Here is an 18766-nt window from a genome sequence, read left to right on the forward strand (position 1 = left end):
CGGCAGCCTTTTCCCGTCACAGAACCTACCGGGGTGCTGATTGGTAGCCGCATATCGTATGCGCAGGTAAATAAAGATTGGATGCCATGCGGTGGCGTGGGCGGCGGCATGTACAACTAGCCATCTAGTGCCCTGACGCGACAAGCAGGGCGTGATGAGGTATTGGTGAACGAAACCGCAGAGTACATGCTTCACCTCCATGTGATAGGTGGGCGCGACCGCAGGCAAGAGGCTTCGCATGCTCTGATGCTGTACTGTGGTCGCTACTAAAAGTTGATGCGGCGTGGATCAGTTTGCTCCCATTGTGCCTACATTTTCTCTCTATTGCGTGCTTATCATCCATCGACCACCCATCTATCGCTCCCTCTGTGTAGAAGAAACGTGCCCGTGATGATAAGCGAGACAAGCAGGTGTGACGATGAACGGGACCAGGGTGAGACTCGACGCGTGGGTGGTAGTGGGTGTGTGTTCGTGCGTTGGTTGGCAGACCTGCGCACTCGATGAATTCTGATTGCACCGCAAGAAAGTTTGATGAGAAGCAGGTGAAGACGGGCCGCGGGTAGGCGGCGTGCACGGCGTGGTGTGATGATGAGTCCGAGAGGGAAGGCTGCACTGGGTGATATCTGCGCCAAGAGATCTCCGGATTGCCCGGGTAATTTCCTCCCAGCGCTCTCTTTCGCTTTAATTCGCGGTGATAGGCGGGCCAGCCAAGCCGGCGGAGGGATGCCACCGAGTGGCTTGCAGCCTTGCAGCTCGTGTTGGGAACGGTTTATTTCTTATCACATCGTATTCAAGGGGAAGGGAGCATGCACCTCCTTGCATTTTATTTCACGTCATGGTTGCTCTGCGAAGCGAAGAACTGCATGGAAAAGAATGTCTTGCGGCATTAAAGGTACTGAAGGGAAGTGTGATACCTCTTCCGGCGGCATTTGCACATAGCTCTCTGTCAATCATTTGTTAGTCGACGCGTAAATCGTATACAGTACAGGTACTTGCAATGTACATGCTGTTCACCTGAGTATTACGGCAAGCTGAGGTGACTTCGGTTGAGTCCCTCCGTCAGCCTGCATAGCGCTTATGCCGCATTCGCCAAAGCTCGTTGCCTCAATTCGACAGGGTTTGCGACCGGGACAATTTCGCACGAACAGGGGGATCCGGCGTTTCTTCAGGAGAGACGGTACAATCGCACAACGGCCGCACTAGCTGACGATCGATTCGCTGTTTCCGTTCACGAAGAAGGCTGAAGCGCTACTGCACTATCGCTCTGCCGACTCCCGGAAATTAATCTGATCTCTCACACCTTTGCACGTCTTGCAGGAAAATGAGATGCTGGGCGATGCTCTCTTTTGAACGAAGTGCTGTCCAGATGGCCATCTTTCGTATCAAACAATCCTGACATGACATATTTCAACATGGTTCTGCACTGTGTAGACACACGACCGGCCTATCTCCCGCATTTCGGAATCGCTGTCGACATCGTCCACCTCATCCTTCGACGACATGTTCCTACTGCTTAAGCCTGCGACGGTCGAGTGACACAAGCTATTGGCGTCCGGCAGCCAAGAGGGAATACAGCGCGTCCATCTGTACCTTGAGACGTAATACTTCTTCTCGAAGTTGATTGGTCTCGCGAACAGGCTCGACGTCTAACGGCAAGGCGATGCTCCTCTCGCGGTGTTCGTCGTGAAGGTCTAACAAAACCTCCTCCTTGATCTGAGTTGCAGCCTTGCTGATGAGGCCTTGCAATGTTGCAAGGATATCACACTGCAGCTGCTGTTGCTGCTGTTGCTGCTGTTGCTGCTGCTGCTTTGTCGCACATATCTCTTCTTGAACAACCGCTCGGATATGATCATGTATCTGATCCCCGATCTTGGTCTCTAGACGACGTTGAAGTTCCTGAAGCTGATTATTGCGAGCGAGCTGAGAATCACTGTCGGTCTGGCTCTTGAGTTGCTCTAGAATGCCCACCTGGATCTGAGACTGAATTTTAGTCCGAAACTCGTCCCTGATTCTATCAACCAGTATGGGTACCAGTGCATCGTTGGTTGATCGTATGACTTGGTAGACACGGTTCATGATCTGTGATGTGAAGTCTTCCAGGGAAAGTTCATCGCCATCATCATCATCATCTTTTGCCGAATGTTCGGGATTCGTGGTCTGCACACCGTTTGCGGATGTTGCCAGAGCCTCAACAAGAGAACAAGATGTGTCAGCCTGGCTACTGATCTGAGGCCCCTGTGGCACGCCCATGGCCGCATTGCATTGCCTAATACTCTTGAATGAACAGTAGGCGCACGCCATGAACCTGCTCTCAGGATCACGTCGAACTTTGCAAACGACTCCTTTCTTCAAGCACGTCGTACACGAAATGATCGGCGAGACCCCTTCGCCGGTCTCCATGAGACGGCCTGCCAGATCGTATTTGTATCGCTTCGTATGCGCCGTAGCAGACTTTGTCGAGTCGCTCAAGTCTGCCATCAGTTCATTCCACTTGTGTTTCGAGATCCACCAGAAGTCTCCTGGATTCTGTGTCTCTGGCCGGCGATAGTCGCTAGATGTCCCATCGGCCCGTCAGCTGTGTGGACCTGTCCCTGCGCTGGCTACGCATGCCTACCTCGTACATCGAAGTTTTCCGCTCGGCATCCTGTTGCTATTATCGAGATTCAGTAATCTTGTTTGTTGATCGGTTGCAAGATTGGCGAAATGCCACGCAGCTTCTCTCGCTGGTGGCTAGAAAGATGACGATACTGCAATAAATGTGTAGAAGGAGCTCTTGGAGGAAGTTTCAAAGGTCAAGGTGTGTTTGGTGGTCACGATGAACGTTTAGCGGTGATACATTGCACATTCACCTGTATAGGCGCGGCCGCTGACATGTGACGTGCCACTCTACCACACCTTGCAGCAAGGACCCAGCTTGTTGGAGACTCTCCAAATATCTGCACTTACAACACAGTCATTCGGTATAGGTCAATTGTGTTGACTTTGGCACTCTAATCATTCAAAGGTACTAGGACAGCGGCCTGAATCATTTCCGCAGGGATGAAACTTGATTGTTCACGATGCATGCATGCCTCTGCTTCCCACGAATGACCTTAATTCGCCCGAAACATGATCGCTCTCCTGCCTACAGATCGGCTCCAATACAAAATCAGCCTCATTACCAGCAAATGATTGTCATCTAAGCTTTGCTCGTCACGCGATAAAGGGGTCGTGCTCGCGACTTGCAGCTACCAGCGCGTGAAGTGCTTCCACTTGGACTTTCAGCTTGGTGTTCTCCTGCTCAAGCCGCTTGAGCCGCTCAATCCAGATCTTAAGCGTTTTGTTGTCCTGAAGTTGCTCCATTTCATGATTGAGCTCGGCGTGGTCCTTCTCAAGTCGCTCTACCTTTTGATCCCGCTCCGTGTTGTCCTTCTCGAATCGCTCAACTTTGCGATCGAATTCGGTATTGTCTTCCCGAAGTCGCTCCATCATCTTGTGGTCGACTCCCTCGTGGTTGTTTGCATCACTGCAAACGTGATGGTTTCTTTTCAAGTCAGCAGTGATATCCACTTTGAACCTCGCTGCGAACTCCTTCCAGGATTCATCTATGATGCTCCGCAATTTCTGCTCGGTACCGCTTTTGAACTGCACCGCGAACTGGTTCTGGTGATTTTGGCGATGTTCCCGCTGCAGCTCGGAGATCATTTCGGCTTTGAAGTCTGCCTTGATCTTATCCGCGAGTTCTGGCATGTATAGATCAATTTCCTTCCGAACGTCCTCCTTAGCTTCGGCTTTGACTCTGTCGATGAATTCGTCCATAGTAAGTTCGTATTGCTGTGGTGAGTTCTCACGATCATGAAGTGGGAGCATCTCCTCTACCCGTTGTGATGCTTCAAGGCCATCAGCCTGTAGGTGGTGGCATGGGTGCGAAGCTGTGGACTCGTCAAGAGCGTCGTCCACCGCTTCCGTAGGTGGCAGGCCTCCCGACATATACAATGCTGCATTGCACCCTGGTCTGCACTTAAGAAAGCAGAAAGCGCACGAGTGGATGGTTATAATCGACTGCTTTCGGACCTTGCACTCGAGTCCTCGTCTTGTGCATTCTGTGCATGGACGATGTGATTTTATCCCTTCTTCCGTTTCCATAATCCGACCCGCCAAGTCGTATCTATACATCCTGGCACATGCCGAATGCGAGTTTGGCGAGCCAGCGGCGTCCTTGACAAGAGCGCTCCAAGCTCCCGCAGAGACATGCCAGAAGTCTTGCGTATCTTGCGTTTGCGGTTGACGGTACGATCTGGATCGGGACTGGGTGAGTCTTGTTGAGGGGCTATTGTTCGAATCGTCACTTACTCTCTTCGCTTTTGACGTTTGCGTGGTGCTTCCATCAGGAAGTTGCAAGATGTGTACTCCAGAAAGGCTTTGGTAGATGCGGTGACGATGTTACAGGGTTCATATAGTTCACTAAGAGAGAAATTGAAGACGTAAGCAATTTCAAGAAGCAAGGAATGTGATCAGATGCAACAGACAAAGTCCGCGTGACAGCTCGCGGTTTCAAGATCGTTACCTACCTAGGTAGGCATCTACTTCTCGCAAGACGGTCCAGGTTAGCCCGTGTGCTGGAGCTATCACTCTCGCTTAAGATCACTCTCGCTTAAGTCATCTGACAATAGGCGGATTACAGCGAAGTCTAGTGAAACGGTACTCGGATCACTTACACTTCACGTTGCGATCCATCTCATAAATCACATTGAAGCGATATTTTTACTTCAATGACTCCTCCTGCTTCTACCGTCGAAGATCTGCTTCGGTTTGATCCATCGGTACAACTCAATCACATCTAATGAGTTGCCTGTTGTATTTTCAACGTACATTTCATAGCCAGATGTCCCCTCTCGCGGATGAAGCAATTCAAGGCCATAAGCAATCGAGCTTCCCACATTTATAGAATTTGGTGTTCTCCTGTGTTTCTCCTCCCAGGTCGGCTACGCTTCCGGTCTATAATCGCGATGTGATCTCGTTGTGTGACTCACCGATCATCGACCGGAATTGATCCTGCATTTCTGCGCAGAGTTCTCCTTTAATTTGTTCCATGAGTGCTGGGATAAGAACAGCATTGTCTCTCCGAATCTCCTCTTTTACCTCCGTTCTGACCTGGGCAAGGAACTCATCCAGGGACAGCTCAACGATCTGTGGTGGTTGAGCTTGATGCTCACTCTTCGCCTCGCTGATTTGAGACCCTATGGATCTTGTAGGGTCGGTTTCTATTACGTCGTCACCCGTCGATAATTCGGACGTAGGTGGTGATGAATCATCACGATGCCGTCCGCTGGGCAGAACAGATTCGATGGGAGCAGCATGTTGCGCATCGCAGGCTCCTACGCCACTCGAGTGACAATGCGCACATCTGATGTCGCTTTGGACGGGCGGGTTCCGCAAGACTTTACAATAGAGTTTGTGTTCTGAGCACCACGAGCATGGTCGAATTGGCTCGTCACCTTCGACAGTCTCCATGATCCGGCCAGCAGCATCGAGTCTGCGCATTCGGTCCATTGCAGCACTGTATTTGCCTGGCCTGAGTAGATCTGTGCTGAGCTTCTGCCAGTATTCTTCCGATGTAAGCCAACGATTCGTTGAATTGACCGTTTGAGGCCGTCGGAGAGAGCTGTAGCACAATAGAATGAAGTTAGTCGGTGAATGTCCCGGGAAAGCCTTCGTCACGCACCTCATTCTGCTCTGTTGCCGGTGGGCCCGCCGAGCCAATTTGGTTTCTTTCTTCAATTTGTTAGGCGTAGAGCAATAGATCGCTGATAGCGAGGAGCGATGTCAAGAGTAAACTTTGGTCCTATTTGCAATCGATGAATGAATCGAGACATAAGAGAGTGACCAGGAGGTCGACATGATTAATGTTCAAGGTCGTGTTCTTGTTGTACGCAGGCAAAACTCGCATGTGAAGGCTATACAGCAACCATCCATCTTTCACTTGTTGAGATGCGCTGCGAGATATCAAACATATCACAACTTTGTGCATGTGAAAGTTCACTGCACATGAAAGCTCGAAAGCCGAAGCGCACTTGGCGGGACTGCAGCTCAACGCGCAGCTCTCAATGATGAAACGCATTCCATTAAGCACCTGCCACGAGCCAATGAGGCATCAAGAACATACTTAATATCCAATCGGCGGTGATTACAAGACGATCAGAGGCGCCTTTTACTATTCGCGATGCTCGCCGCCGCCGTCCGCATCACCGAAGACCTCCCGGGGCTCGAAAAGACCCTGCGGCTATTCCAAGGCCTCAGCACCATCGCCGTCGGCCTTGCGCAAACCGCCGAAGAGCAAGCCATCCGCGCTCGAGCAGTATCGCAATTCGCCGTCAGTACGTCGTAGAATTACCAGCTCGAGAAACGCACAGAAAAGAGACAGACCGCGAGAACGGACGGCATTTTGACGAATCTGCATGCAGGCCGACGTTTCTTCCGCCTTTTGAAATGGTACCCTTGCTGGTCCAAGGCTTCGGCCGCTTGGTCAGCCCGACAAGTCACGATAGGCGAAGATGGAAAGACTCGGGATCCGATGGATGCGAACCTTGATTTTTGGAAATGGTCGATTTTGGGGATGTATTTCTTTGTGGAGATGTTCACGATTGTAAGTGACGTGAAGCGGCTGATTTGCCATTATGACCATCACCATCAGCTTTCGAAGATGGAAAGTTTACTTATCGAACGAGAATCGCTGACGCGCAACAATCTCATGGTGCTAGACGAATGCCATGGGCGTAACCGACTATCCCGTTCTCAAGACTGTCCAGAACGAAGCGAATAAATTGTGGTTCTACGGCCTCGTGGCATCGATCATCCTCTCGCTGTATCAGCTCTTCCTTAGCAGCACCGGCGTCCCAGCATCCCAGGAACGCTCTTCATCCTCGCCCAACGGCAACACAGGCTCCGACAAGGAGAATGACACTGCCGCCGCCAACGAGAAGACTTCCAACCCCCGATCGAATACTCCTTTTACAACATCGAACAAAGCTTCAGCACTCTGGGAAGCCATCGTCATCGACGCCTGTGATCTTTTTTTGCCGGGCTCGTCGCTCGGTTGGCTTCCCGTGAGCACGCTGGTCGTAGGAATCGCGGGGACGACGTCGACGACGGTGGCAGGGAAGCAGATTTGGCTGCGTTTGAGACGGGAGCAGCTGCAGCGTGAACAGGAGCAGGCTCTACTCAAGGCAGCGAAAGCGACGGTAGCTGGGGAGAAAAAGAAGGCTTAGAATCATGGTTCATTGTATAGAGTTGGGATTTACATGAACATGTAGACACGGGAGAATGGGAATATTCTAGATGGTCGCATCTTCTTGATTTCATCAATTCATCGTCTGGAGCATTACATCATCGATTCGTAAAGCGTCATCTAGAGTCTACCTTTCTCGACCACCATCCCGCCTCTCTTCTAGCACCTCCTTCCTTCCAACTCCATCAACCCTCCTCAAAAGCAGCGTCATAGCCCCACTCGCGATGATGCTCATGCACAAAATGCCCACCATGGTCCAGTTACTCCCGACAAACGGCGGAGTCCTGCCTGCATCTCCCGGCCAACCCGCAAAGAGCGCATAATTAGTCACCACGCTGCCCAGATTGCCTAAACCCGAGACCAACGCACACGCCGCCGCGACGCCAATCTCTCCGTGTCGGGCCTGGAAGATCTCGGCCGTCCAAGTCATTGTGATAGGGACTGTAGGACCGAGTCCGAAGCCGACGATGAGTAGGCCGATGTAGCGCGCCCATTGTTGAGCTTGCGAAGCGCCGGCGTAGGTAGCGATGAGGAGGCCAGCGATTTGTAGGGCGGTGGGGATAGTGAAGAAGAGGGCTCGATGGCGGTGGAAGCGGTCGCTTAGGGGTGTAATTGTAAGGATTCCAATGAGGTCGCAGATCCAGATCGGGGCGTACAGTAGTGAGAGCTGGATCCCTGTGAAATTGGGATTGATAGCGCTGAGGATCACGGTGCCGTAGCTTTGGAGGCCGTTGCCTACCCCTACAACGCCGAAGTACATTATGAGGAGAGGCCAGAAGCGCCAGTCGAGCAGGACAGCGATGAGGTCGTGGAGCGTCCATTGGGTGCGCGTGTAGGCTGTTGTGAGAGCTTTGTAGTGCAGGGTGGTGTCGTGGCCGGATAGAGCGGGTCGTGGTTGGGGGAGCCAGTGGAAGTATCTTCGCTGTTTGAGCACTTCGCCGGGTGCGAGAGGTCGGTCGGGGAGCCACCAAAGGAGGGAAACTCCAAGGACGAGGGTGACTAGGCCCCAGATGAGAAACATCCATTGGAATCCAACGAGGCCTGCATCGCCGTCCATGCGTTGAAAGCCGGCGCTCACGAGGCCAACCACTGCAGCAGAGACTTGGCTGGCGGTGAAGTAGGCACCCACTCTCCTTGCCATCTGCTGTGGTGGATAAAACAGGGTCAAGTACAATGACATTCCCGGCCAGAGGCCCGCCTCGACTGCACCGAGAAGTAATCGTAATACATAGAATCCCGCCGCATCATGCAAACCCACCATCGCCGTCCCGATGATTCCTACACTGATGACGATCCGCGCTAGCCATACCGATGGCGATAGCTTGCTCATAGCTAGGTTCGAAGGGACTTCAAATACAACATATGAGGCATAGAACAATGCCAGGCCCGTCGAGACTTGATGGGGACTGAGACGGAGGTATGCGCCGAGATCGTGACCCTGTTGTTTGTTCATCGTCTGGGCTAGGCCGACGTTTGCGCGGACCGCCGAGCAGAGGAAGTAGAGCAGCCAGAAGGGAGGGAGGATTCGACGATCGAGTTTATGGTAGATCTGGCGTAGTCGGGAATCATCGTTGCCATCCTCATGGACGGTATCATGATTATCGCCGTGGTCGTCGGCGAAGGCATTTGGAATCGAGGTTACTCGTGACGTCGTGGGATGGTTTGGAGGAGGCACGTCAGAGTGCCTGTGGCTACTGCTAATGCTAAGCCGGGTTTCTTTGTTCGAAGACATGACGTGCAAGGCGTGTTTGGTGATACCAGGACTTTTATATAAGTTCCAGCGGTCATCGAATAATATGCGAAGGCTGATCGTTCATATTCGGTTATTTTGAAGCCTGGGACAACCTTCATAGGCCTGAGTTTTGAAGATCACATCGCTTGCTTCGATGTTGCTCTTGCGACCACTCGATTCGATGTCAATTCTTCAACACCTCATTTCGCCTCGTATACTACGACAACGGAGATTTTGGCCCTGTCTCGCTTACTTGGGTGGTATTTGGCGGTTGAAAGATATCCCGGTTCACGTGCAAAGAGGAAACAAAAGGGCAGTCGACGTCAAATTGAAAGAGAACAACATCCAGTGGATCGGGTCGCCAATTTCGCAAATCCATTCGGACGGCCATATCGATCTGACTCCGGTATACGCATCGTCGTGCGACTTTGGACTCGTGGAATACGGAGGACCACTATCTTCTGACCAAAAGAGGTTTGTCGACTGCCATGGTCGTTCAACACGCTTGGAGTTTTATGAGTTCAATGAACGCGGGCGCTGTCGACGATGGAGTCATTATGAGTCAACAAACGGGGCATTCTTTGTCCTGTAATTACGGAAAATACGACAAACGACTCGGCTCATGATACTCGCCTAAGCAACTTTCAACTGGTCAGAGGCTCTATATCTTATCTTCACATCAAAGAGAGTTGATCACATTGCATGCGCCATCAACATTGGACGGTCCCCATGAAGACGCTCATGGGACGGAACCTGCAAGAACCGAAAGAATGAGAGAAGCGACAACGTGCATGTTATCGTTTGTTCCTGTCCTCTGCTCACACCGCCCGAGGTGATATGTGTAACCTGAATGTAACATTGCCAAAGGGCCCCTCTCTGCGACGTGATGCCCGCCGACGATGGCGCGATCTTGCGAATCTTCAACACGGACCCGTAGCTTGCAGTCGCGCCATTCGAAGAGACCGGAGAATACTCCAGGGATTATGACGAATATAAAGTCACCGAGTTTCCTCGTTCTAGAGATGGAAGGTTTTCTTTCGGAACCAACTACAACATTTGATACACTATTCTCCATGCAATAAGCATCATTTGATCATACAAAACACGATATTCTGTTCTGGAAGCGGGTCTGATTTCTTCTCAATATCCATCTCCACATTCTCAGCCCTGATCATGGCAGCCCTGGTCCAGCAGAGGGTTCCTGCGTTGGCCCCTGCAGCAACCAAATATACCCCGAACTTGGCCTCCAATCCGCTAGCCAGATCCACCACCACCACCACCACCAGCAATAGCAGTAGCAGCGGCAGCAGCAGCAGCGAAACTCCCGTTCGACATACAGAGATCACACCAGAAATCGCCCTCCTCGCAGAGAAATTCAATCTCAGCACCGCCCGCCTCATCAGCTCACCATACCCCGATCTCGAAAACCAACTCCACCTCCCAGATCTCGACCTACCCTACCGGCTCTTCGCCTTCGCCCTCACAGCCCTCCATTCAACTCGGGAAGACTACGCTACAGCACCATATCTAGAATCTTTCAACTGGAGCCAAGTCTTTTCACTCCTACAAGCACTCTGTCACCGAACCGACCATACCTGGCGCCGAACAGAATTCTACGTCGTGATTTTCCGCTCCAAACTCAAGGCCATTATCGACCGAGAGCGCTTAGGCCTGCTGGATCAGAAATCCCACGAGGAGGCGTGTGCAAGTGGTGGGCTGTTGAAGTATTGGTTCGGATCGCCGAATGCTGAGAGGAGGAATCTAGCGACTTGTACGCTGCTTTCCCATTTTGTTCTTTGAAACCTTTCTCGCTGACATTTGAATTTTCGCAGGTTTATGGCGCAATCATGAAGATGCTGTAGCCGGCGGAGGTGGACCCTGGCATAAGCAAGCCCGCATGGCCGCCCGCGAGATGTATGAGAGGATTGACTTTCACGTCCACAAACTGATTGTCGAGGACGGTGCGACGAGTTGGACATTGGAGGATTATCAGCGGTGATTTCTCATTTCCGACAACGGTCTTTTTGTGTCTCAATCAGGCATTTGGACGGCGTTAAGGTAAATAGATGGCGCGCATTTGGAATATTTTTGGGTTTCGCCGCGTTGCGGGGTGGGATGGGATGCAGCCGCGAGGCTCTTTGGAATGAGATTACATACTGTAATGAGCTATAGATGATCATTGACTACATGATCCCTTCAATTTAAGCAGTATTCAACACTCACATCGTGAGTAGAGACGGGTCATACGTTCATCAGCCAGTGCATTAAAACCTCGAGATCAATACATTTAATAAAGGTTTTCTATGAAATGTTTCCCCTCAACTCCACTCCGTTTCCAAGCTTTGCTACAACTTTCGGGATTTCACGATGACGTAGCTTGCCTACGCGTCCAATTGGCAGAATGGAGAACTATGAACATGAAGCACATATATAGATTATCTCCAGCGGTGTAACTATCCAGAAAACAAACTTTCCAAACAACCGCTTAAGATGCCTTTGTTCGATAAATTGAAGAAGACTTGGAACGATATCAAGCAAGAAGCCAACTCTTTCCCGGGACAACATCAGCAAGCACCTCCACAGTACCATGTTCGCCGAGATGTCCCTCCTCCAACTCCCATGTTCGTTAAGATTCGTTCGACGCGCATACAGATAGACAGACAGATCACTGACCACGCACATAGCTCCGTCCCGCCCGTCGCCTCATACGCTCAGCCCACCGAGCCCGTGAAACCAAAGGTCAAAGGCGAACCCCAACTCATCGGCGTTGTCAGCGACCCTCGCCTGAACCGCGACTCGGGCTGTTCGGTTCGCCTGGGTAGCCGTGTATTATGGGTCTACCGTGATACGCAGTTCACCAATCCCGACGGCAGTGTACGCAACTTACCTATCATCTGCAATACCGCGTCTTGGTCGGACTACCATCCGAACGGTCAGCCCGTGTTGCAATCGAACCATCCTCAAGCCGACGCTTTCCGTGAGACGGCGTTGTATCAGTATGGTGGGCCGATGAGTGATGAGTCGTTCTTTTCTCTCAAGCATTATGATTGTCATCCTGCGGGCAATCGGGACGATGGCACTCGTATCTGTATTTGTACGTCGCTTTCCCGAAGCTTCCCCAATATCCAGATCTCCCTCGTTGCTGATCTAATTGTCATCCAGGGCCCGATACTCCCCCAATCGTGACCCAAACATCCGAGTCAGGTCAAATCACCGCCTACTCCTGGATCCGGCGCTCCCACATCACCAACACAATGGGCGTAGTCGTCGAGAACCCCGCCGTCGCCCTCTACAAAATCACCTACGACCCCGCCGTCCACACCGGCGATATCCTCCCGGATGTCCACCTCGTAAACAAATCCTTTTGGCCCGAGAACGCCATTCCCTACGGAAACTACGGCACCTTGCTCTCGAAGGACAAGTCCACCCTCTACCTCTACGGCCAGACGGGCGGCGGCATGCACGTGCGCACATCCCTCGCTCGGGTCCCAGTCTCCCACATCGAGGACCCTTCCGCCTACGAATTCTGGGTATCGAACAGCTGGACCAAGGATAGACCTACCATCAACCAGGACGGAACGTGGCTGATCGATTGTAACATCGGCGGCCAGGGAACTTATTTCTTCTCGGAACTCTGGGGATGCTATGTCTGGATCGGAGGCGGACCTTTCCCCGGCCCGAGTTTCCACATCACGACCGCGTTGCAGCCCGAGGGTCCTTGGATCCAGCCTTATAAATTCTTCGAGGCGCGGAATGGGAGTGCGGATTTGGGCGCTTATTCGGTGAGTCTTTTTGGTTTCTCTTCCCTCTTCTCCTTTTTCTTCTTCTGCTTCTTCGTCTTCTTACATGTATCATTTGTTCGTTTTTCTCCTCATACTGATTTGACTGCTTCGGAATAGTTACAAGCTCATCCGGATCTTAACGCGGATCCGAACGATAACGCCGTCTATTTGACGTATACCAAGAACGACAATGTTCCTGGTGGAGGGACGGCGTATTCGACGCCTTTGTATCGTGTTGAGTGGGAATGATCACTCATCAGATACTGCATCTTCATCATGAATCATATGTCACCCGCCTCTGTGTCTACCCAAGGGGGCAGAGTCGAATAAAACATCTTTTTCATCATAGCTATCGGAGCGCTTCCAGAGGCCGAACGTGGCACACCACATTCCGATCCTTTCAACGCTAAGTAGATACAGGGAAGCGGGCAAGTAGGAGCAGTCTAAATAGTAGGATTCTGCGCCAAAAACTCCTCAAGCGTGGTAGTCTTCACTCCTAATCTCCCGTTGTCGAGGTTCTTCAGCGGCCAAGTCCCATCTACGGTGAAAAGCTGGTAAAACCAGCCAATATACATCCAGAAGAAAGTCGGAGTCCCCTTGGCGCGCGCCCCATAGGCATTCTCGCGTAGAGCGTTAAGATCGCCCTTTTCGATGACCTTCACCTCGCAGCCTCTGATCCGACCATACTCGTTCGCGATCTCCTCAAGAGTTCCCTCTCCGGAACAGACGGACCAGTATTGCACCTCCTCAGCATCCGCACGCTCGAGGATCGCCGCCGTAAATTCCGCACAGTCGGCCTCGGTCGTCCAATGCCAGACTACGCTCTTCGGGCCCCAGATGTGCATCTCCTTCGTGGCGGGATCCCAGACGCCGTTGTGTGCAGGTGAGAAATTTCCGTGTCCGGGAACCGCGAACAACGTCTCGGCCAAAACCCCGTTGAAGATATATACCGGCTTCAATCTTTCGCTCGTGAGCGCCGTCTGCCGCGCGAACATCAAAATCGGATCGTACGTCTCATGCTGTCCCACCGTCATTTTCCGCCAATCGTACGTCCAGCTCGCGGAGATGAAGCGCTGAACCCCTGCTTTCTCGGCCGCACGCCAGAGCATCAATTGCCCTTCGAGGTGCAGGATTTGGAGCGGCGCGTAGGCGCAGACGACCGCGTCGACGCCGACCACGCCTTTGCCGAGACCCGCGAGGTCATCATAGTCGGAGATGGTGATGAAGCTTTCGAGGCGCTCGCGCAGGCCAGGTTTGAGCTTGTCCGGCGTTCGTCCCAGGCCGCGGACTTGGTGGCCGCGCTTGAGTAGGCTCTCGGCCAGTGGCTGGCCTAGGTTTCCTGTAATGCCCGCGATAAGGACTAACATGATGTCAGGAAGAGGCTGTTTGGAGGTTTCTTTCTCTTGTTCGACCACTCTGAATCGGCTCGGCAGTTATCCTCATCCACATGAGGGGCAACGAGAGCTTTTATACATCGTTTTTACGTGCGATTCAAGTGTAGTGAACCTCCGCCTAGCTACATCGAACGGCGCTCGTAGGGGGGGTTCAGCACGGCGTCGGAGCCTATCTCCTAGTTTACGGCTATTAATGCAGACTAAATGGAAGTAAGGACATGCCGTTGTGCGATCGTACGCGCGTCAAGTCGTCTATAGTTGGTGGCTTATGTGTATGATCCGCAGAAACCCTCCAGCTCGGAAAACGTGGCGGCATGTTTCTTGTCATTTGGCCTGGGAGGTGGGAAAAGCTCTTCAAAGGCGAGCCGGACTCTGCTTCAATATCAGCTCTAGCGTCTGTCGTCGGTCTCCCGATCGTGGTGCTATGAGGAGTCCGGATATACCGACGACGTTGCGAAAGCGTTAAAATACGCGTATGCAGATTTCAAGATCCTGGTCATCTAGCTTATCATCCTGCAAGTGTCCAGATAGCTTGCACATGTGATCCAATGCATCTGCGGAAGCCATTGCTGCAGTGAGAACTTGGGCCAAAGTCTTTTGGGAGGGAGGTGGCAATTAAGCACCTCATTGGACGGTATCAACATGTCCTCATACAAGGTGATACGGTGACAGTCCAAATCGCAGAGGAATCCTTCATCTTCATCCACACCTGGGCATCCATCAATGCGCAAGCCCGCGGGCGGCTGCAGCCGCGGCATTATTTCAACCTCATGCGCATCATTCGTTGAAAGAGTCACATGCATTTATCACTGCAGATCGTTGTCAGCACATCGTGACAACCTCTCGTTGAATAGACAATCGCAGCCTTATCACGTCAATGAGATCGCGTACTACATGAAGACCGGTGCCGGAATCGGTGACTGGGTATGCAGGCCCGACGAGATTCAGGCTTACGCATCCTCCGGCGGCGACGGCGTGATCAGTAGTGTGCCAGGGCGCGATACTCGGCATTATCGGCCCATTCACTGTTTGCCTAGCATCAAGGTTCGAGTTCTTCAAGAACAGACATGCTGAGTTTCAGGCTTATGCACATTCAAACGATAAGAGAGACCAACAGGCTGCTATTGTCGATTCTGTCATGAGATTGTGCTCATCGTTTTTAGGAGAGCGGACCGTGCTCTGCCATTTCTTCCATCAATATATGCATCGCCTAATTCTCGACGCTATGCGTGCGCGTCCTCTGCGGTCTACTATGGCAATGAAGGACTTTACACAAGTCAAAGAGCCGTTTGAAAAATCTGTGGTTCCGCCTTCCGCGGCGACACTCATATCACATTCTTCTCACACGTCTGTGAGGCTAACTTCTGTATGCTCCTTGGAAGTATAAGGCGGCGGAGGATCATCGACCGGCGTAGTCGCATTTTCCGGCCGAGTCTCCGTTGTTCTCGTCCTCGTCGCACGTGGATTCATTGGTCGTCCAGCGCGGTTGTTACTGCGCGAGGATACGTCCATGAGCGGCTGTGCATGGAGACTATCCTCGTTTTGCTTCTTCATGTTCATCCAACGCGGGCAGCGGAGCTCCAGCCACCCACATTGTACGCAGACATGCAGGATGAATCGAACCAAAGTCGCTAATATGCCCACGAAGCAGAATGCAATATCCGTCTGAATGGCATGTCGGACTGTCTGATATGCCGGATCGACGAAGACGGTTCCCGAGTACATCGTGAGGAGTCGCTACATCCATCAGCCAAATGCCAGGACCACGATCTCTTAACAGACATGACAAAGAGACTCAAAAACTCACTCCTGCATTGGCCGAATATGCACCCAATGTAATCGCATTCCAAACGCCAGACATGGTTCGTGCCTTCTCGCCGAACAAGCTGATGAAGACGGCGAACAGTCCGAGCGCTCCAGGAACGATGCCGAAGGTGAGAGTGTTGTACCACACTATCCAGGAGCAAGTATTCCCGTCATTCGAGCAGATGGTTTTGAACTTTTCTGTTGATCTAAAAAGGTAGACAGAGAAACTAAGGACGACGACGGCGCTGATGAACTATTATCGGATGTCACTGGGTGTGGTCATTTCCAGCATTCGTCGATTTGTCAAGTCATTTGTAGAGCTTGAATCAGTGGCACTGCGCATTCGAAAGAGGATCCGTGCAACGTACCTTCAGAACCAGTGTCAACAGGTTTGCCGGATGGACAGCAGAATCTTTCCGCTTCACACGCTGTTGAGGGCGAGCATGCCAGCCGGCTTGAGAAGCTTGATTCATGGTGGTGATCCCAGGGAGCTGCTCTTAAGCCGAAAGTGTTCAAGAGATTATGCAATCACAGTATTCTGGAAAAGCATTTTAGAAGAATGGAAGATGGTGTGCCGTCTTCCATACGTCTGACGCGTCAATCTGACGCAATACTAACACAGTAGTCAAGGACATTACATGCGTCCTGACGGGCTAAGATCGAAAGTATCAAAGGATCCACTTCAAATCCAAGAGATTGTTCAAGGACCGTGGCGTGCTGACCTGTAGTGGTCTATTGTGTCTGCCTTACGTAGAGATGATAAGCTGTTTTCGAGCTGGGAATCTTACATGGTGGGTCGTGTGGTGCTCGTGGGGGTCGCAATGCGGCACAGTCAACACAGCCCGCATCGCTGATGTCGATCTGGTACACTTCGGATAACTTACAACTCACCACTCATCATATGAGACGCGAGTTTAGTCACGGCTTTGTGTTGCTAGTAGCTAAGAAGCATGAAGATTATGATACTGGCGTGGAGCAGGACGGGCATTGTCGTTGACAGAGTCGATCACATTCAAGCACGGCCCTGCTGATGTTTAGGGTTCTCTTGCCTGGCCAACGAGTTGCAGCTCTGCATTATTACATTCTGCTTCGCGTGGCTTCGATTATCACAAAGGGGCCGGTTCGCGAAGTAATCGTTTCTCAATGCAGAATTTAGAATGTAAGGATGTTGTTAAAGATTGTGAAAATCAAGATAATAATAAGATAACCTTGGGAAACAACACGACAAGGCTTCTATTCAAGTAAGCAAAACACTCACAGCCAACACATTTTGACGGGATTTTGGTAGTCCACCTGCTCGGGCTTCGACTCAATCCTGTTCAGGCATGTACCAAAAATGCGATCCCACAACCTTGTCGCTTTTCCATAGTTGCCGGCCTTCTTCCATCCCTGCCGATGATGCAGATCATGATCCTCGAGCAGAAGTTCGCATCCAACCTTTCCAAGGTACCATCCGGACATTCCAGGCGCGGACATGGCGATTCTGATCCCACTATGACCCACCGCCTCAGTATACAGTTGGTACTGCGAGCAGAGCCACCAGTCGTAAAAGCCCATGGGAAACCCCATCAGCTTGAGGGTGACAAAAGTGAGGAAAGGCACCAATGCCATCTCGATGAACTCCTGCTCGACATCTGCGTACGAGGACAAGATCGGGCTAGGATGCTTGGTGAGGTGATGAGTCCGGTGGTACTTCCATAGACCATCAATCTCGTGTGTCGCACGGTGGTAGATGTAGAAGTAAAAATCGAGTAGGATCGGGTAGAGGAAGAGCTCCGCGGGAATCCACCAGCTCAACGCAATCGGGTCGTGTCTCCGGTATGTGAGAGCCACGATCAATGCGGACCGGACGTTGACAATGGCAATAATGCTGGAGAGAACTTTGCCGATTCCTACGTCGGGCACCTTGTCACGAGAATGCTTGTCTCCGTCAAGGAATCCTGTCCTGTAAGAAATCGGATCGTCAGCATCAGGTCCAGATGTATGACATGCCTCCTGCTACCTACTCATGTGCCATCATTCCCAGGCAGCGCACTTCGAAAAGCAGGTTGACTAAGGCTCCAACCAAGTACAGGCCAAACGCGAGGATCGAAGGCAGTGGCCCAATCACCCATCCCAGCAAGTAGTTGTAAGCCGCGTGAATAGCGACAGGCCAGGCTGCATGCATCAAGATCCAGCGGTTCACAGACCATTGGTCCATCCATCGGATCTTATCTGTCTTTTGGAATATTGGGAAGGTGTTATCGTCGTTGTGCCAGTGGTCCATGCGAGAGATTGCCCTTGTCTTCCAATCCCATGTTTTGGGATCTTTGTTCCGCCACGTGCACGCCATCGGGTTCTGTACGGCAGCCATATTTGCGGTAAGGATGTCTCAAAATTACGAAAGGAAGCGCGAAACGAAACGAGGAAAGAGATGGAACATCGACATTGATGTATACCAGGCAACAATTAATTCACTAGCGTCCGATACAAAATATCCATTGCGCACCAGAGGAGATGCTCAGACGGGCGAGACTATCAGGGTACCTCGCTGTAGTTTGCACATTCCGCCCAGTGGCACGATTGATGATGAAAGGTTCAGAGCCAAATAGTCACATTTGGGTGGAGAAAACGAAGACGACAAGGGCGGAACGACCCGTCATCGTCGCTGAAACAGCAGCCTTGCATGTTTCTGGATTGCTTTGCGCCGTGGCGAATGACGAGACGAAAATTCAAGTTGCGACCACTGCCGGATACTCGTCGAATCGAATCGCTTGAGCGGTTACTTGCTGCCCGACAATTTTGG

At 51.7% G+C, this 18766-nt stretch overlaps 10 protein-coding genes across 10 annotated transcripts; 3 read left to right on the forward strand and 7 right to left on the reverse strand.

Moving 5' to 3' along the window:
* Positions 1–1343: 1343 nt before the first annotated feature.
* Positions 1344–2676, reverse strand: K489DRAFT_381441 (uncharacterized protein). The gene is made up of 2 exons (XM_033605124.1): positions 2615–2676; positions 1344–2551 (listed from the first exon to the last, which is right to left on the reverse strand). The coding sequence occupies exons 1-2, from the start codon at positions 2641–2643 to the stop codon at positions 1543–1545; spliced, it is 1038 nt and encodes a 345-aa protein (XP_033458485.1). The 5' UTR covers positions 2644–2676; the 3' UTR covers positions 1344–1542.
* A 298-nt stretch (positions 2677–2974) lies between these two features.
* Positions 2975–4490, reverse strand: K489DRAFT_381442 (uncharacterized protein). Its single transcript, XM_033605125.1, has 2 exons — positions 4333–4490; positions 2975–4276 (listed from the first exon to the last, which is right to left on the reverse strand). The coding sequence occupies exons 1-2, from the start codon at positions 4365–4367 to the stop codon at positions 3193–3195; spliced, it is 1119 nt and encodes a 372-aa protein (XP_033458486.1). The 5' UTR covers positions 4368–4490; the 3' UTR covers positions 2975–3192.
* A 226-nt stretch (positions 4491–4716) lies between these two features.
* On the reverse strand, positions 4717–5905 carry K489DRAFT_381443 (uncharacterized protein). Its single transcript, XM_033605126.1, has 2 exons — positions 5705–5905; positions 4717–5644 (listed from the first exon to the last, which is right to left on the reverse strand). Exons 1-2 carry the CDS (start codon positions 5707–5709, stop codon positions 4978–4980), a joined length of 672 nt encoding a protein of 223 aa, XP_033458487.1. The 5' UTR covers positions 5710–5905; the 3' UTR covers positions 4717–4977.
* A 210-nt stretch (positions 5906–6115) lies between these two features.
* On the forward strand, positions 6116–7172 carry K489DRAFT_340533 (uncharacterized protein; the record flags this gene model as incomplete). Its single annotated transcript, XM_033602265.1, has 4 exons — positions 6116–6356; positions 6444–6625; positions 6741–6872; positions 6936–7172. Coding segments are annotated over exons 1-4 (705 nt in total), but the record flags the coding sequence as incomplete, so codon positions are not given.
* A 99-nt stretch (positions 7173–7271) lies between these two features.
* Positions 7272–9321, reverse strand: K489DRAFT_381446 (MFS general substrate transporter). The gene has a single exon (XM_033605127.1). It carries the CDS (start codon positions 8997–8999, stop codon positions 7395–7397), a length of 1605 nt encoding a protein of 534 aa, XP_033458489.1. The 5' UTR covers positions 9000–9321; the 3' UTR covers positions 7272–7394.
* A 1073-nt stretch (positions 9322–10394) lies between these two features.
* On the forward strand, positions 10395–10917 carry K489DRAFT_298797 (uncharacterized protein; the record flags this gene model as incomplete). The annotated part of the gene is made up of 2 exons (XM_033600359.1): positions 10395–10770; positions 10832–10917. Coding segments are annotated over 2 exons (462 nt in total), but the record flags the coding sequence as incomplete, so codon positions are not given.
* A 701-nt stretch (positions 10918–11618) lies between these two features.
* Positions 11619–13030, forward strand: K489DRAFT_322040 (uncharacterized protein; the record flags this gene model as incomplete). Its single annotated transcript, XM_033601590.1, has 3 exons — positions 11619–12093; positions 12162–12781; positions 12899–13030. 3 exons carry the CDS (start codon positions 11619–11621, stop codon positions 13028–13030), a joined length of 1227 nt encoding a protein of 408 aa, XP_033458491.1.
* Positions 13031–13224: 194 nt separating this feature from the next.
* On the reverse strand, positions 13225–14148 carry K489DRAFT_410927 (NAD(P)-binding protein; the record flags this gene model as incomplete). Its single annotated transcript, XM_033607755.1, has 1 exon — positions 13225–14148. One exon carries the CDS (start codon positions 14146–14148, stop codon positions 13225–13227), a length of 924 nt encoding a protein of 307 aa, XP_033458492.1.
* A 1234-nt stretch (positions 14149–15382) lies between these two features.
* Positions 15383–16132, reverse strand: K489DRAFT_248378 (uncharacterized protein). The gene is made up of 2 exons (XM_033599930.1): positions 15983–16132; positions 15383–15912 (listed from the first exon to the last, which is right to left on the reverse strand). Exons 1-2 carry the CDS (start codon positions 16034–16036, stop codon positions 15517–15519), a joined length of 450 nt encoding a protein of 149 aa, XP_033458493.1. The 5' UTR covers positions 16037–16132; the 3' UTR covers positions 15383–15516.
* Positions 16133–17126: 994 nt separating this feature from the next.
* Positions 17127–18546, reverse strand: K489DRAFT_432430 (uncharacterized protein). Its single transcript, XM_033608485.1, has 2 exons — positions 17988–18546; positions 17127–17926 (listed from the first exon to the last, which is right to left on the reverse strand). Exons 1-2 carry the CDS (start codon positions 18332–18334, stop codon positions 17236–17238), a joined length of 1038 nt encoding a protein of 345 aa, XP_033458494.1. The 5' UTR covers positions 18335–18546; the 3' UTR covers positions 17127–17235.
* Between the last annotated feature and the right edge of the window lie 220 nt (positions 18547–18766).

Source organism: Dissoconium aciculare, assembly GCF_010015565.1.
Source record: "Dissoconium aciculare CBS 342.82 unplaced genomic scaffold K489scaffold_8, whole genome shotgun sequence".
In the NCBI taxonomy this organism is placed as follows: Eukaryota; Fungi; Ascomycota; class Dothideomycetes; order Mycosphaerellales; family Dissoconiaceae; genus Dissoconium; species Dissoconium aciculare.

What these genes read in the sequence shown, in the direction of transcription:
- K489DRAFT_381441 (XM_033605124.1), bottom strand. Translation starts at nt 2,643, where the DNA reads ATGCCGAGCGGAAAACTTCGATGTACGAG. An exon ending in GGAAAACTTCGATGTACGAG is followed by an intron (nt 2,552 to 2,614) that starts GTAGGCATGCGT and finishes TGGGACATCTAG; the next exon opens with CGACTATCGCCGGCCAGAGA.
- K489DRAFT_381442 (XM_033605125.1), bottom strand. Translation starts at nt 4,367, where the DNA reads ATGGAAGCACCACGCAAACGTCAAAAGCGAAGAGA. An exon ending in AAACGTCAAAAGCGAAGAGA is followed by an intron (nt 4,277 to 4,332) that starts GTAAGTGACGAT and finishes GTCCCGATCCAG; the next exon opens with ATCGTACCGTCAACCGCAAA.
- K489DRAFT_381446 (XM_033605127.1), bottom strand. Translation starts at nt 8,999, where the DNA reads ATGTCTTCGAACAAAGAAACCCGGCTTAGCATTAGCAGTAGCCACAGG.
- K489DRAFT_248378 (XM_033599930.1), bottom strand. Translation starts at nt 16,036, where the DNA reads ATGTCTGGCGTTTGGAATGCGATTACATTGGGTGCATATTCGGCCAAT. An exon ending in CATATTCGGCCAATGCAGGA is followed by an intron (nt 15,913 to 15,982) that starts GTGAGTTTTTGA and finishes TGATGGATGTAG; the next exon opens with CGACTCCTCACGATGTACTC.
- K489DRAFT_432430 (XM_033608485.1), bottom strand. Translation starts at nt 18,334, where the DNA reads ATGGCTGCCGTACAGAACCCGATGGCGTGCACGTGGCGGAACAAAGAT. An exon ending in CTGGGAATGATGGCACATGA is followed by an intron (nt 17,927 to 17,987) that starts GTAGGTAGCAGG and finishes GATTTCTTACAG; the next exon opens with GACAGGATTCCTTGACGGAG.